Raw genomic sequence first — 13,552 nt, forward strand, 5'->3', positions numbered from 1 at the left:
CTGGGTCTGTTCTGAGAAGGCATGCTTGGCTGAAGGAACAAATCTTGCCAGACCATGTCAAAGCAAAATTACTAGATGCTCCATTAAATCAAGGATGTTTGTTTGGCACAAAAGCAGAAGAAGTTCTTAAAAAGATGGAGGAAAAAGCTAAATCTATGCAAACTGTTAAATATTTCTTACAGGTACAGCCACCTAGATTCAGTAGGCATTGACCTTTGAAAAACTGGTCCTTTCCAGTCCCTCCCAGGTCTTCTCACTCCAAATCCAGGGGCAACAGACCACAAAGACTACATTTCTAAGGTATGCACAGATCTAAACAATGGAGTGCTCCCACCTTAAAAACAGTGAGTTGTAAGCCACCCTCTTATGGATAAAGTTCACAATGACTTCTCCTGCATCCTTCCCAGCCATGCCCAAGTACTTGCACCACTAGGAAGAAATCTCGCACTGCATGCAAAAACTGGGAATACATTACCCAGGACCATTGGGTCTTAAACATTGTATCCCAGGGATACAGATTCTACTTCCATTCACTGCCAACCCCAAGCGGATTGCCAGACCTTCCCCCAAAGCAGTGGGCACAGGCCCAAAAGCAAGTACTTTCTCTTCTCAGTATCAGGGCTATTCAACCTGTTCCAACAGAGCAAAGGGGACAGTGTTTCTACTGCAGACTATTTCTGGTGCCCAGAAAAGAAAACTCTTGGCGCCCAATCCTGGATCTGTCAATTCTCAACACCTTCCTGGTGGTACCAAAGTTCAAAATGCTTACACTCCAACAGCTGCTGCCTATGCTAGCCAAGAACTCCTGGCTGGTCACCCTAGACTTAAAAGAAGCTTATCTTCACATCCCCATAAGGGAATCTTGCAGGAAATATCTACATTTCAGGGCAGGCTGTATGCACTATCAGTTCTCTGCACTTCCCTTTGCCTTATCTACTGCACCCAGGGTATTTACAAAGTGCCTGGCTCCAGCCATTGCGTACTGCAGGCAGAGAAACATTAAAATTTACCCATACTTGGGACGTTTGCCTGATTCAGGTGGAAAGTCAGGAATTGCTACTTCAGCACCTGACATTTGTAAAGAGACTCCTAACTTCTCTGGCTTATACCATCAACGAAAAGAAATCACATCTGGTACCCAGCCAAGAAATTGTATTCCTGGGAGCAAGCTTGAACACAACTTCCCAGAAGGCATTCCTCACTCCAGAAAAGCAGGTTTATTTGACAAATTACTTCCAACTACTGGCCACCCAAACCCAGCTAACTGCAAGAAAAATAAGCAAGCCCTAGGGTTCATGGCCTCATGCATTCTTCTAATTCCATATGCAAGACTGCATATGAGGAAACTTCAATGGTATTTAAAAAGTCTCTGGTGTCAACATTCTCAGGACCTGGAAACAGTGTTTCAGATCATTCCTTGCCTAAGGGCAGAGTTCCTTTGGTGGGCAAAGGCCTGCAGCAACAAAAAGGGACTCCCTTTCACTCAACCCCCAGCCGCCTAAACCCTGACAACAGACGCATCAAACTACGCTTGGGGGGCTCACATAGCAGGCAAATGCATTCAAGACAAATGGAGCCCAGGACAAATGCACCAGCATATCAATCAAAAAGAAATGTTAGCTGTACAGAATGCACTGATAGTCTTCAAATACCTTATCCTTCCAGAACAACTCTTGATAAAGACAGAAAACATTGCAATCATGTGGTACATAAACAAGCAGGGGGATCTCATTCCTACCCACTCTGTAGGTTAGCCATGGCTCTGTGGAACACAGCCTTGAGCAACCAAGTGCACCTGCAAGCTCAGTTCCTGCCAGGCAAACAAAATTCACTGGCAGACGACTTAAGCAGAAGTCTAATGGATCTGCACGAGTGGAAACTGGAACCCAGTTCATTCAAGCTTCTAACCCACAGGTGGGGGACACCAGAGTTGGACCTCTTTGCTACCCTCCCCCCAGAACCATCAATTGAGCAAATTTTGCACCAGAACTCCCCACAGCCAAGCATGGAAAGTGGATGCCCTATCCTTTACATGGGAAAACCTCTCAATCTAGGCCTTTCCCCCTCTGCCCCTCCTCTTGAAAATACTACTCAGGATCAAACAGAACAGGCCAAGGACAATCCCTATTGTGCCAGGCTGGCCATGCCAGCACTGGTACTCACTTTTACACAGTCTGACAGCAGTGCCACCCTGGCACCTGCATCAGACTCTCTCTGTGCTGTCCCAGCAGGAGGGCCAGATTTCGCATCCTCAGCTGCAAACCCTGAACCTAGCATCCTGGCTTATTCCCTGAATACATCACCAGCAATCCTCAGCAAACAGGTGCTGGATGTCATCCTTGAGGCCAGGAGGCCTAGTACTAGGAAATCCTATTCAGAAAAGTGGAAAAGATACTGTTCTTGGAGCCAGTCTCAGAGAAGGGACACAGCCGTGCCCACCTTACCTCAAATCCCTGATTATCTAGCAGAGCTGCTCCACAAAGGCCTGTCCTTCTCATCCATTAAGATTAATGCCTCTGCCATCTCAGCTCATTACAATATTGAGCCACCCCTCTTCTCTCCCCCTCTGGTCAAACAGCTCCTAAGAGGAGCTAACAATTTAAGACCCCCGAGGAGAGCTCACACTCGTGCCTGGGACCTTAACTTTGTAGTAGAGAAGCTCACGCTTCCCCCTTTTGAGCCTGCTGCTACAGCAGAGTTAAAATTCCTCTCTTGGAAAACAGCCTTACTTCTAGCCATCACTTCAGCAAGAAGAGTGTCTGAGTTACAGGTCCTTATGGCTGTGGAACCCTTCATTATCTTCCATGCTTTCAGGTTTTCCCCTCAGGACTAACCCATCTGTCAAAGGAAAAAACTTCAAAGACCAATTCACGTAAGGTTCAAGTATGGCACCCTTTATTAACTTGCAGCAAGGAGACAAAGCATGCAGATACAGGATTTGTCTAAATTACTAGTGAGCAGTATGCTACTTTTATACAGTTCTTTCCATGTTACACAGAAATGTTGCTTCTATTGCTGACGTAGTTAGACACAGCTTTCTGTATTGTTCTACAGAAAATGTTACTTAGATTTCCTGTCTGACATGTTCAGATTTAAAACTCACTATGTGTTACATAGAAAATGTTACTTAGATTTCCTGCTGACATGACTGGATTATTGTTGATTTACAAAAACATTTGAGAAAAACAACCTGGCCTTTGGGCTTATTTTTAGCCCACTACAATCTTTCTATTCTTCAGTTGTGCAGTTCTAATATATGTGTTACATTTTACCTAGATTCAAGGTACATTTCTAGCTTTGGTACAAGTAATGCTGACTACGGTTTATACTTCCAAGCAGCCTTTGTTTTCATTATGAATAGCTTCTAGCAGCTGTGTACTTTCTCATGGCATAAGCAGAAAATTAATAACTCTTTGTTAAGTCTCATGACACTAGTAGAAACACTTATTATTATTTTCATGACATTAGCAGAAATCAAATGCTTCTTGTTAATTTCCATGGCATAAGCAGATCATAGCTGTGCATATTTTCATGCAGTGTGACCAGAATAAATGTATTAACCCTTTTAAACCTCGAATTCACTAAGCATGCATGTTACTAATACATATTTTTCTAACACCATCATTTATGCACAAGGTGGTATCCAGTGTGGCTTTAAACCAGTCCATCCATTTACCAACCTTTTTTTCCTAATCTTCAGAATAAAGGGGAAAGGATTCTGCACTCCTTGGACGTGCACAGACAGCTTAGGTTCTACCTTGACAGGACTAAACCGTTCAGAAAATCTGACCAGCTGCTAGTCAGCTTTGCTACAGGGGCAGAGGACAAGGCCATTTCAAAGAAAACCATCTCCAAATGGATAGCACAATGCATCCATTTCTGCTACAAGCACCATGGAAAACCTACCCCACAGGGGATCAGAACCCATTCCACTAGGGCTACCTCAACCTCTACAGCATTTCTCAGGGGAGTCCCTACCATGGACAATCCTGGAAGCTGCAACCTGGAGTTCAGTACACACCTTCAGCAAGCATTACCACTTACCTATCTTTTCTAAATCCAGAGCTGGATTTGCTACAGCAGTCTTACAAGGCCTGCTAGCCAGCCCTAATACTTTGTGACTGCTTCCACCCTTCCTCAGCTTTATGAATCAACCCAAGTTTGATGACTGCAACAGTGAAACACGAAGAACGTAGTACAGTTGTGTACACTTACCATAAATGTAGATGTTTGAGTGTATTCACTGTTGCAGTCCTGGTTACCCTCCCTCCAGCCCCCTGACTTTTCCATACCTTCTACCTATACTCTTTTTTGGCCATATCTTATGGTAATGGTATTTACTTTTTACTGAAGGTGTTCCACACCATGTAATTGCTCCTTATTTTGGGGGCTCCTGACATCTGGGACAAGAAAAACTGATGTAATGGCGTCGGCTGCATATTTTATACCCATGACGTCATGAAAGAGGCGATATCATCTGATGCAGAAATCCTAAGACTCTGGTATTCGGGCCGACTGAGGGCTACCTGCAGGCAGATAACCCAAGTGTGATGACTGCAACAGTGAATACACTCGCACATCTACATTTATGGTAAGTGTACTACGGTACGGCGCAGTGGTGCAGCGGTAGCATTGTCACCTCTCAGCAAGAGGTTCTCTGGTTCAATTCTCGGATGGGGTGCCTTCTGTGTGGAGTCTGCATGTCCTCCCTGCATTCATGTGGGTTTCCTCTGGGTGCTCCGGTTTTCTCCCACATTACAAAGACATGCATCTGGAGCCTTTCTCCCTGGGCCTCCGCTGAAAATTGGCTTCGTTCCAAGTCAGACTTTCCCTGTTAACAAATGTTAAATAAATAAAATAAATAAAATAAAGTGTACACAACTGTACTTTCTTACTGATAACATTGCTATTTGTACAGTTTTAATAGATTGTATTGTTCACAAAATATTTCATTTGTTTATCTTATGCTTTTTAAGTTTATTTTTCGGCAAATACTTTGGAATGCAAGATGTATGTAGGCTGTTAGAGGTGTGACATTCCACACCACATAGGTGTTATCATTCTTATGTATACTGTGGAGCTTTTCTCCCCAGGCATTCTCTGAAAAAGGGCTGTTATCTCAGAAGGTTAGTCATAGTCAACAAGTGCAAATTAATGAATAATTAAAACATTTATTAAAATTGGAGACTATCCTGCTAGTCATTTGTACCCACCACATGGAGCTTGCTACCTCAAGAAATACTGGATATTACTAATGTTGTAGCATTCAGAAACACAGTGCAAAGTGCGGGAGAATGAACCGGGTTTCATTTTGTAGCTATAATTTGTTTTCTCATACTAAAATGAGATTTCTGTCAAATTTTGCCCACTTTATTTTTGAATTCTTTTACTGTGACATTATTCACATTTTCTTTTTGTACAGTTTTGCACCAAATGTCTAAAAGCCCTGCAGTAATAACAAGTCTTAGGTTATGACGTATAGTGGTTTCTTTCAGATTTTAACTTGTATCTAATTTATCAGACTGTTTTCAAAGCCTACACATTGTAGTTTAATTAACATTTGTAAGCTTAACTGGCTTGTTCAGGCTTACCCATATGCTCTTGCAGAACATTTCTTCCATCATTTGTCCCTATAAATTAGGCACAAAAAAAAAAAGAAGCTGTACCTCAGATGCAGGAAGTTGCAGTTAATACAATTCCAGTATCAGATTTTGCACCAATGGCATGGAGTATTTCATAAAACATTGCAGGCTAGGACATAGAATATGGCATGTGAATGGACCAAAACTTGTGGAGTAGGCATGTCAGTAAGTTTAAGACAAAATTCATAGCTGTTACTTAGGAGTAGCAGACATTTGTTTGCCTTATAAATAACGTGGTTCTTAGTTGTGCTTATGTGAAAAGAAGTATCATCTGGATTTATAGAAGCTTAGCAAAGAAAGGGCCTATGAAAAAGTGCTGGGAAGTAAATAAGCAGGGTTTAGAAGCTGCAGAACAAAAACAAGATTCTCACTTAGTGTAGTTGCAGGGCTACTTGTATGGACTGTCATTTGGATGTGGATATTGCTGGATACTTTTATTTTGTCTTTGTTGATATTTATTCCCAGATGTTATAGAGAAGGCAGATTAGCATGACTAAAACAGATTTTTCATTTCTTGATTTGTTGTTCATCTGTTTTGAACTCAGTATTGAATAGAACTCTTAACATGTATTAGTGTTCATTCATTCATAACTGAAATGTTTGCTTTTTGTAGAGCTGATTCAGACAGAAATGCACTATGTCCGCACCTTGAAGATCATGTCAGATGTCTACAGTAAAGGAATGATCAACGAGGTACATCTTGAAGCTCAGACAGTGGATAAGATCTTTCCTTGCTTGGAGACTCTCCTTGACATGCATGCCCAGTTCTTTGCACGACTTATGGAAAGGAAGAAAGAATCTGCAGTGAGCAACAATAAGAACTTTCTCATAAAGAAAATTGGGGACATCTTGTTGAATCAGGTAAGACCAATGTAAACATGGTTGCTTATGGGAAGACAAAAGCAGAAGATCATATCATTGACTTGGCTCCAATGATAAAGGATTCCTAGGAAGAGTCATACACATGCATGAAGCATAACTGCTAGGTTTTGTAGGTAGTATCTTGTTAGGTGACTTGGTTAAGTGGAGTGATCTAGATTGTTTATAGCCACAATCCACTTACGTTTCAAGATTTACATAGGTTCATAGCTGTGTACTAGGCTAATGGTCCTAGAGCCTTTACAAGCCTAGCCCATAGGATTACTCTGGCATCGTGCCACCCAACCTTAGTTCCTAGTGCCTCTGTCAAGTAGAGCCACTGGAGTGATCCCCAGAATGAATTTTCTATTTCCCATCCACTCATCAAGATTTCTCTTGAAGAGGGCCAGTGAGGTGCTCTGCTTAACATGTATGGGGAAGTCTATTCCATAGCATGGGCAGTCTCTGGGTTATGAACCTATCCCTCCAGCATGTTCTATTGATTGTGGTAATGAGCTTGAGGTCTCTGGAGCGTATGGTGTGAGCGATTGTTTTTTGTTGACAATTCTGTTGTTTTCATGGTACATATGAATATTGTTGAACCTAGCTTAACTGGTGAACTAGGACTTGGAGATAGCCAGAAGGTGCGAGACTGAGCCTGTGATGACATCCGCTTACCCTTCATGGGGGGAGAGCAGTGTGACCAGAAGACTTGGTGACTTTTGGCAGAGTCCAAGCACACAGGGCAGAGGCTGTACCAGAATCAGTGGTACTTCATGCATGGTACTAATAAGCAGCTTCCCAAAAACACACATATGTAAGGGTCTGACATTGCAATCTTTGTTCTAGCACAGCAGATTGCCAGCTGGCATAGTAGGGACAGATGGCTAGGGATAAAAAATAAGAAAACTCTGCAATTGCCTACATGACAGCCCCAGGGAAAAGAGGAGAAGCCTGTAAGCATTTGATGAGGCAAAAAGCATAAATAGTACAATAAGTTAAAGTTAGTACATGTATTTTTGTGTACATGTGATTTATTTACAGATTTATTTGTAAGGGCATAAGCCCTGGACTACAGGAATCAGATTGTTAACAGCTCTTTGCATTTATCCTGTGCTATAAGATTATATGCAGCTTCATACAGATACATTTGAGTTCATACGTTTCATAACAGTTTTACTGTTTATCAGTAGTAGCAGTGAGATGAAATACTGCATTACTGTATATGCTTGCTAACATCATGACTTTTGTGGGTACCCTTAGCCCTTTAAAAGCATATAAAAATGATCCAAATGGTACCATGCGTCATGTTAGGGCTTATATAAGTATAGAGGATTAAATGACACATACAGAAGCTACAGAATGACACAAACCTGATGTGTTGAAAGATCACCTAGATAGACCCATGAGGTGAACCATCAAAAGCTTGCCATCTGTTTGTATTCAAGGGGTACCCACCCCTGGAAAAGAGCCATGACCTTTGTCCTGAGACTGTGCTAGCTTAGAGTGAGATTGTGTAGATTTTGGGAGTGGAGGACTGTCCCCAAAGTTCAGGAGTTTGGAGACTCCCTTTCCCGTGTGAAAAATTATTGTTTTGGCTATTATTTTGTGGTCTTTTGCTGCTGAGTTTTTTACTTGGATCTGCATGTTTATAACTGGAAACACAAGTTGAAACCACAATTTGATGAAAGCAGTAGTAGATAGCTCTGTGGCGTACATGTAAAATATAGATGTAGTAGGTTCAGAAGGAGAAAAAAAAAATAGCAAAACACAATTGTAATGCAAACATATTTGCAGTAAGTACTATATTTAGAGTTGGTGGACATCTTTTTAGATGTTCATAATTTGAACACTCCTGCAATAGCCATAGCTATATTGGGTTATATCCTGCCTAAGGTAGAATAGCCATCCAGCTTCCAAAGCTTAAGAGCAACTTCCATGTGCCTGGTTTGTTGAGAGCTCGAGCAGAGCTGCAGAAAATCAGTTGTCTGGGTGCCAAGCATTTCAGAGCTTTCAAGTCAATAGTAACAGGGAGGCTACAGTCCTGAAAGAAGTCAGTGCTAGGTATATAACAAAGAGTGTCCTTACCCTGGCAAACAAAAATTATACAAAAAATAAGGGGGTAGAGAGCGAGAGGGAGGGAGGGTGGGAAGGAGCACCTTCTGCAGAAGTCATCATTCACGCATTTACTGTTAATTATACAGCTGAACTATACTCATCATTTGATCACTGCTGCAGTAACTGTTGCTGCATGAGTAGAATATTATAGCTCATGAGGACTGGGGGAGGAAGGATGAGGGTCGAGGACCCCTGGAGAATGATTCTGGTATTAACTATAAACAAGTGACTTAGGTGCTGTATACTCCTGTATGCAAGAAGTATGCTTTGACAAGTAATGAATGGATAGCAGAGGAAAGAAAATTCCATAATCTCTTTAACATTTTTACTTTTCACAGTACATATTTGTTTTGTTTAGATCTGCATTATTTTTGTTTAGATCTGCATTATTTTCTTTAAGGATGCATACCTGTATAGGAAGGGACACAATTTTTCTGTAAGCCTGTTATCCTAAGAATATGGTAAGGATGTGTTGCATTATGACATATTTATAGACAGCAAGCCATGTTATGTGGGGTTTAGCAGAGACTGTTTTTGAGCTTTGAAGCTTGACTTGAAGTCTTGAGTGAAGATCTGAATTATAGAGGCATTAGCATGTGTTGCCCTTGCTTAGAACTGCAGCTGTGGTACTGAATTTTTAGTTTAAGTCACAGTTTGGTAGTACAATGATTGCATACTGGAAATGTTCGTCTTATTACTGATGAGTAGAAGATTTTGTCAAACAGTTGCATGTTTTGTGTTTTCTCTTCTAATCCAACTTGCTTATTAACAGTTTTCTGGAGCTAGTGCAGAAGAAATGAAGAAAACGTATGGGAAGTTCTGCGGGCACCATAATGAAGCTGTGAACCATTTCAAGGAGCTGTACGCAAAAGAGAAGAATCTGCAGGCCTTTATAAGGGTGGGTTGAAGATTCTGTACCTCAGCTATGCTCATTGTGGTCCCTCAGTAAACGCTTCTACCTTTTTGTGTAGTTTCTCACCTTGATTTCTTTCTAATCAGTGAGCTGTTCCAAAATCTAAGAAGTCATTTTAAGTTTGCAATTGGAGTGTGATGATGTTATGTTATTTCTATGGGTTTTTATTACATGTGGTACAAAAGAACATGATTTTATTTGATGAGGGACACTCATGGTGACTAACATGTATTGTCCCATTTAAAAAAATGAGGACTGTAGAAGAGGAGGAAGAGGAATATTGTCCTCTAATGTACACTTATTTAGCTGTTTTTCTGAAGTTATACAGATGAAGAACTCTATAGAGTTGTTAAGGGATTGGGATCACAGTTTTATAGAAAACAGGTGGTGTTTTTTCTGCCTGCCTTATGTTATACTTGGTAACCCTAATGGCAAACCAAGGAAAATGGTAAGGGTTACAGTGAACTGATTCCTGTCTGTACACTGGAGCTCACAGAAATTGCCCATGTCAGCATGGGGGGGGGTAAACATACAGACTCTACACATGTTCGAGAGTGCACTGTCAGAAACACATGATGCACACACCCATGTTGTAATTCAGACCTCAGAAGTTGGAGCTGTGATGTGGCAACACCAACCACTATACTGCTCTAATAAATAACTTTTTTCCCCCATTTTTTTTATTGGCTGGAATTGCGAATAAAATGTGTAACTTATGACAGAAGTGTTTCATTTGTGAGGTTTGCAATAAAATTGATTTTATTGCAAAAATATGTATAGCAACTGTGATAAAATAAGGCTGTATATGAACAACTAAACTCAGGAGCTGTTAAGTTTTACTAGAATATTAAACTGTTAAAAATGATGGAAAAAAAGAAGGGAAATGGGAAAGTGGGAGGAGATCAGTGTAGAGAAAAAAGGAATTTTTAACATATTATATTATTTTTAAGCTTCTACTAATTACTTGCATGTTGTGAAGTCTTAATAGATTACTTCATCTCAGTATGCTCTGACGACATGATCATTACACGGTCTATTATCTTCAAAAGTTTGTCAGCCCCTTTCTTGCTGGTGTTGCAACAAAACTAGATGAGAAAGTTTTAGTTTGAAAGTTCCGTAGAGTGGAAGTGCATTAGAGGCTACTATTCTTTGAATAACCATGTTCAGGAGCTCTTTCAGTACATTTTCTACCAGTTGCTAACACTTTGAGTCTTTTCCATAAATATGTCATACGTTGTCTACTACAGGATTCCATAAATAGAAATTGTTTGGAGTTTTAATTTCAGATGGCTTGCATGACTGATTTTATTTATTGCCAGAATGTTGCTAGATGAGAACAGTGTTAGATATTTGGCTCAGTATTCCTCATTCTTGCCATTTCATCTCCAGCATTGTAGCAAATATGTTATAAGTGGTTTTGCTACTCTTTGTGGTGATAAAGTGGTTTCATTTAGAAATGTCCATAAGAAAGTATATTTCAAGCCCCTGTAAGGCATGTGTGCTCTAGACAGACTGTCCATGTTGTGGTGGTGAACATCAGGATGGTGTTGGATGCAGAAGTGGAACTGATGATGTACAACGGCTTTCCCTCATGGCATGACATTGTTTTCCTTCTGTTAAGGTGGCCATTGTGGGAGGTTGTGATTTTTCTTGTGGTAAATTTCTTAGCTAATAGTAATATAGGAACTGTAAGGCCCACTTAATAAGTAGGCATTCTGTCATGGAGTATCTAGTCTCAGCTGTATTCATTTTCCTTCCTAGATGTTTTTTGTTTCTAGTTTTCTGAGTTAGCATTGCCCTTACCCATTCTATAAAACATCTGTATATATACGGACTGGTTTGTAGAAGTCAAGTGACATCAGAACTGGTTCAGGGCTAAGACACTGCTTAAGAATTTGAAAGCCTCCTGAGCATCTGATGGCTATGTGACATGTGAGGGGACATGCTATGGAAGCAAAATGGAGAATGAACTTTAAATATTACCTCACCTAACCGGAATGAACATGTTTTACTTGGTTTATACTTTGGGAGATTGGCCATTCTTTCATTTTCACTTTCAAAGCCTGTCTTTTCTTTTTGAGGTTTGATCAGCTGTCTCCCAATTATATACCCAAGATATGTTACTCAGTCATTTCCACCTTGCACTTCAGAAGAGTAACAGTACGCCTGGCCTACATTATTGAATCCAGTGCTATTTGGACTTTGGGAATATGTGAATAACAGATGTTGAAATAGATGACCATGTCATCTAGCTAGGCAACAGGATGTGAATGGTTTTTCAGCATATAGCCGTTTAACTTTTAGGAAGTAGCTGAGGCTGTGTGGAGATCAGATGAGAAGATGGAGTTTTCCTCTTAACCTTATCGGTTAACAAGTTCTGCCAGTAACCCTTCATCAAGTCCAGAGTTGTTAGAAACCTCACCTTTCCTAGCCACTCCACCAACTCATCTACCTTGGGCATTGAATTTGGAGATGCTGTTGAGCTTTCTGAAGTCTTCACAAAATTGGGCATTATTATCTGGCTTGGCAACTAGTACAGTAGGGCTATTTCAACCTCTAGTGATGCTTCAGTTACTCTAGGCTTCATAATTTGTTGTGTCTCACTTTGTCTACCATCTCATTGGGTGTGTCAAAAACATCCAGTTTTCTTGTTTGCTGTCTCTGATTTCAGACACTGTACCTATTATCCTTCCAGGGCTTTAAACATTCATATGGTATATTTGTTTGGTATGGCTCTTCCCTGTTTGTCTTACTTTAAAAATCACCTCATTTATTTGTTCAGTTACCTTATAGGGTCCCAGCCAATTTTTTTCAGTTGTATGGGCTGGAAGTAAAACTTGGTACCCTACTTGAAAATCCCTGTTCCAGTATTTCTATTGTAATCTCCTTGTTGGCTAGTTTGCGCTTTCTCCACTTGCTTTCGCACAGAGGGCATTGCCACCTTTATTCTCTCTTGTAAGTTGGTGTACTTCTGTGAAATGCTTTAAAAGGTATCTCTTTTTCCTCTGAGGTCTCTTCACTTTATTCAGTAGTCCTTTGGGTGCCTGCCATATAACAGCTTGAAGGGACGACATTCTGTATCAGCTTGGGGCATCTCCTAGACTGGAGACATTACCTAGCGCAACAGCTGGTCTGAGTTTTTCCCATCTTTTGGTGTGACCTTTCTCAGTAACGATTTCAGCATCCTATTATATTGTTCTACCAGACCATCCTTTTGGGGTTGATTGATGTTCTCAGCTGTTTCACCTGAAAGCTTTGGCAGATGTACTGATAGATTTCAGACATAAAAGGCGTGTTTTGGTCCATTAGGATCTTTTATAGTATCCTTATCTGGGAAAAGAGCAAATCCAGTCCCTTTGCTTTGTAATTAGCTTTTCTGAAGGTGATAACTAGTGGAGACCCAGTAGTATAATCCAGCACTACCAACATGTACTGGTGTTCATTGCCAGATCTAAGTGATGACCCCACAATATCCATAACAGTTATTTCAAATAGCACTTCATTTATAGACATTGAACTTGGGGAACTTCTGAAAAACAACTTAGGAGCTATTTTTTGACACTTGAAACACCTGACACTATAATTTCATTTTCTTTTAGAACACCTGGCCAAGTGTATTATAGCTAGGACACTTACTTTAGTTTTATCCATGCCAAAATGCCCCGCCCCATGACTGTGGTCCATTTTCATAACTACTTACCTAAGATGCTTGGGCTGAATTAACTAACATCTGTCTTCCCTATTCTTTGCTACCCTGTACAGAAGCTTATTTGGCATTTCAAAGTAGGGATGAGTTGGTAAAGCCTAGCTGGAGAATTTTCCAACATTACCCTGGACATTTTCTCCCTAGTGCGGCTCATTGATAGCTCATCTTGGACAGGTCTTGCATTGTCTCCAGGTGGAATCCTCAAAACATAGGAAGAGATAAGTGTTGCCTGATCAAGGGGAAGCAGAGTGATTGACCGGTATGGATGCAAAAATTGCATAGGAAAAAAAAAGTTTCATGTACAGACAGTTGCTG

At 40.7% G+C, this 13,552-nt stretch overlaps 1 protein-coding gene across 1 annotated transcript in view; it reads left to right on the forward strand.

Annotated features, from left to right (window-relative positions):
- The window catches only part of AKAP13 (A-kinase anchoring protein 13), a 2,349,678-nt gene that overhangs the window by 2,050,393 nt on the left and 285,733 nt on the right, over positions 1 to 13,552 (forward strand). Inside the window, exons 19-20 of the mRNA XM_044078370.1 lie at positions 6,256 to 6,503; positions 9,391 to 9,516. Of these exons, the coding sequence (XP_043934305.1) occupies positions 6,256 to 6,503; positions 9,391 to 9,516 (374 nt within the window). The remainder of the gene's footprint in view (positions 1 to 6,255; positions 6,504 to 9,390; positions 9,517 to 13,552) is intronic.

Source organism: Protopterus annectens, chromosome 7.part0 (genome assembly GCF_019279795.1).
Source record: "Protopterus annectens isolate FY-2018-M chromosome 7.part0, PAN1.0, whole genome shotgun sequence".
NCBI lineage: Eukaryota > Metazoa > Chordata > Ceratodontiformes > Protopteridae > Protopterus > Protopterus annectens.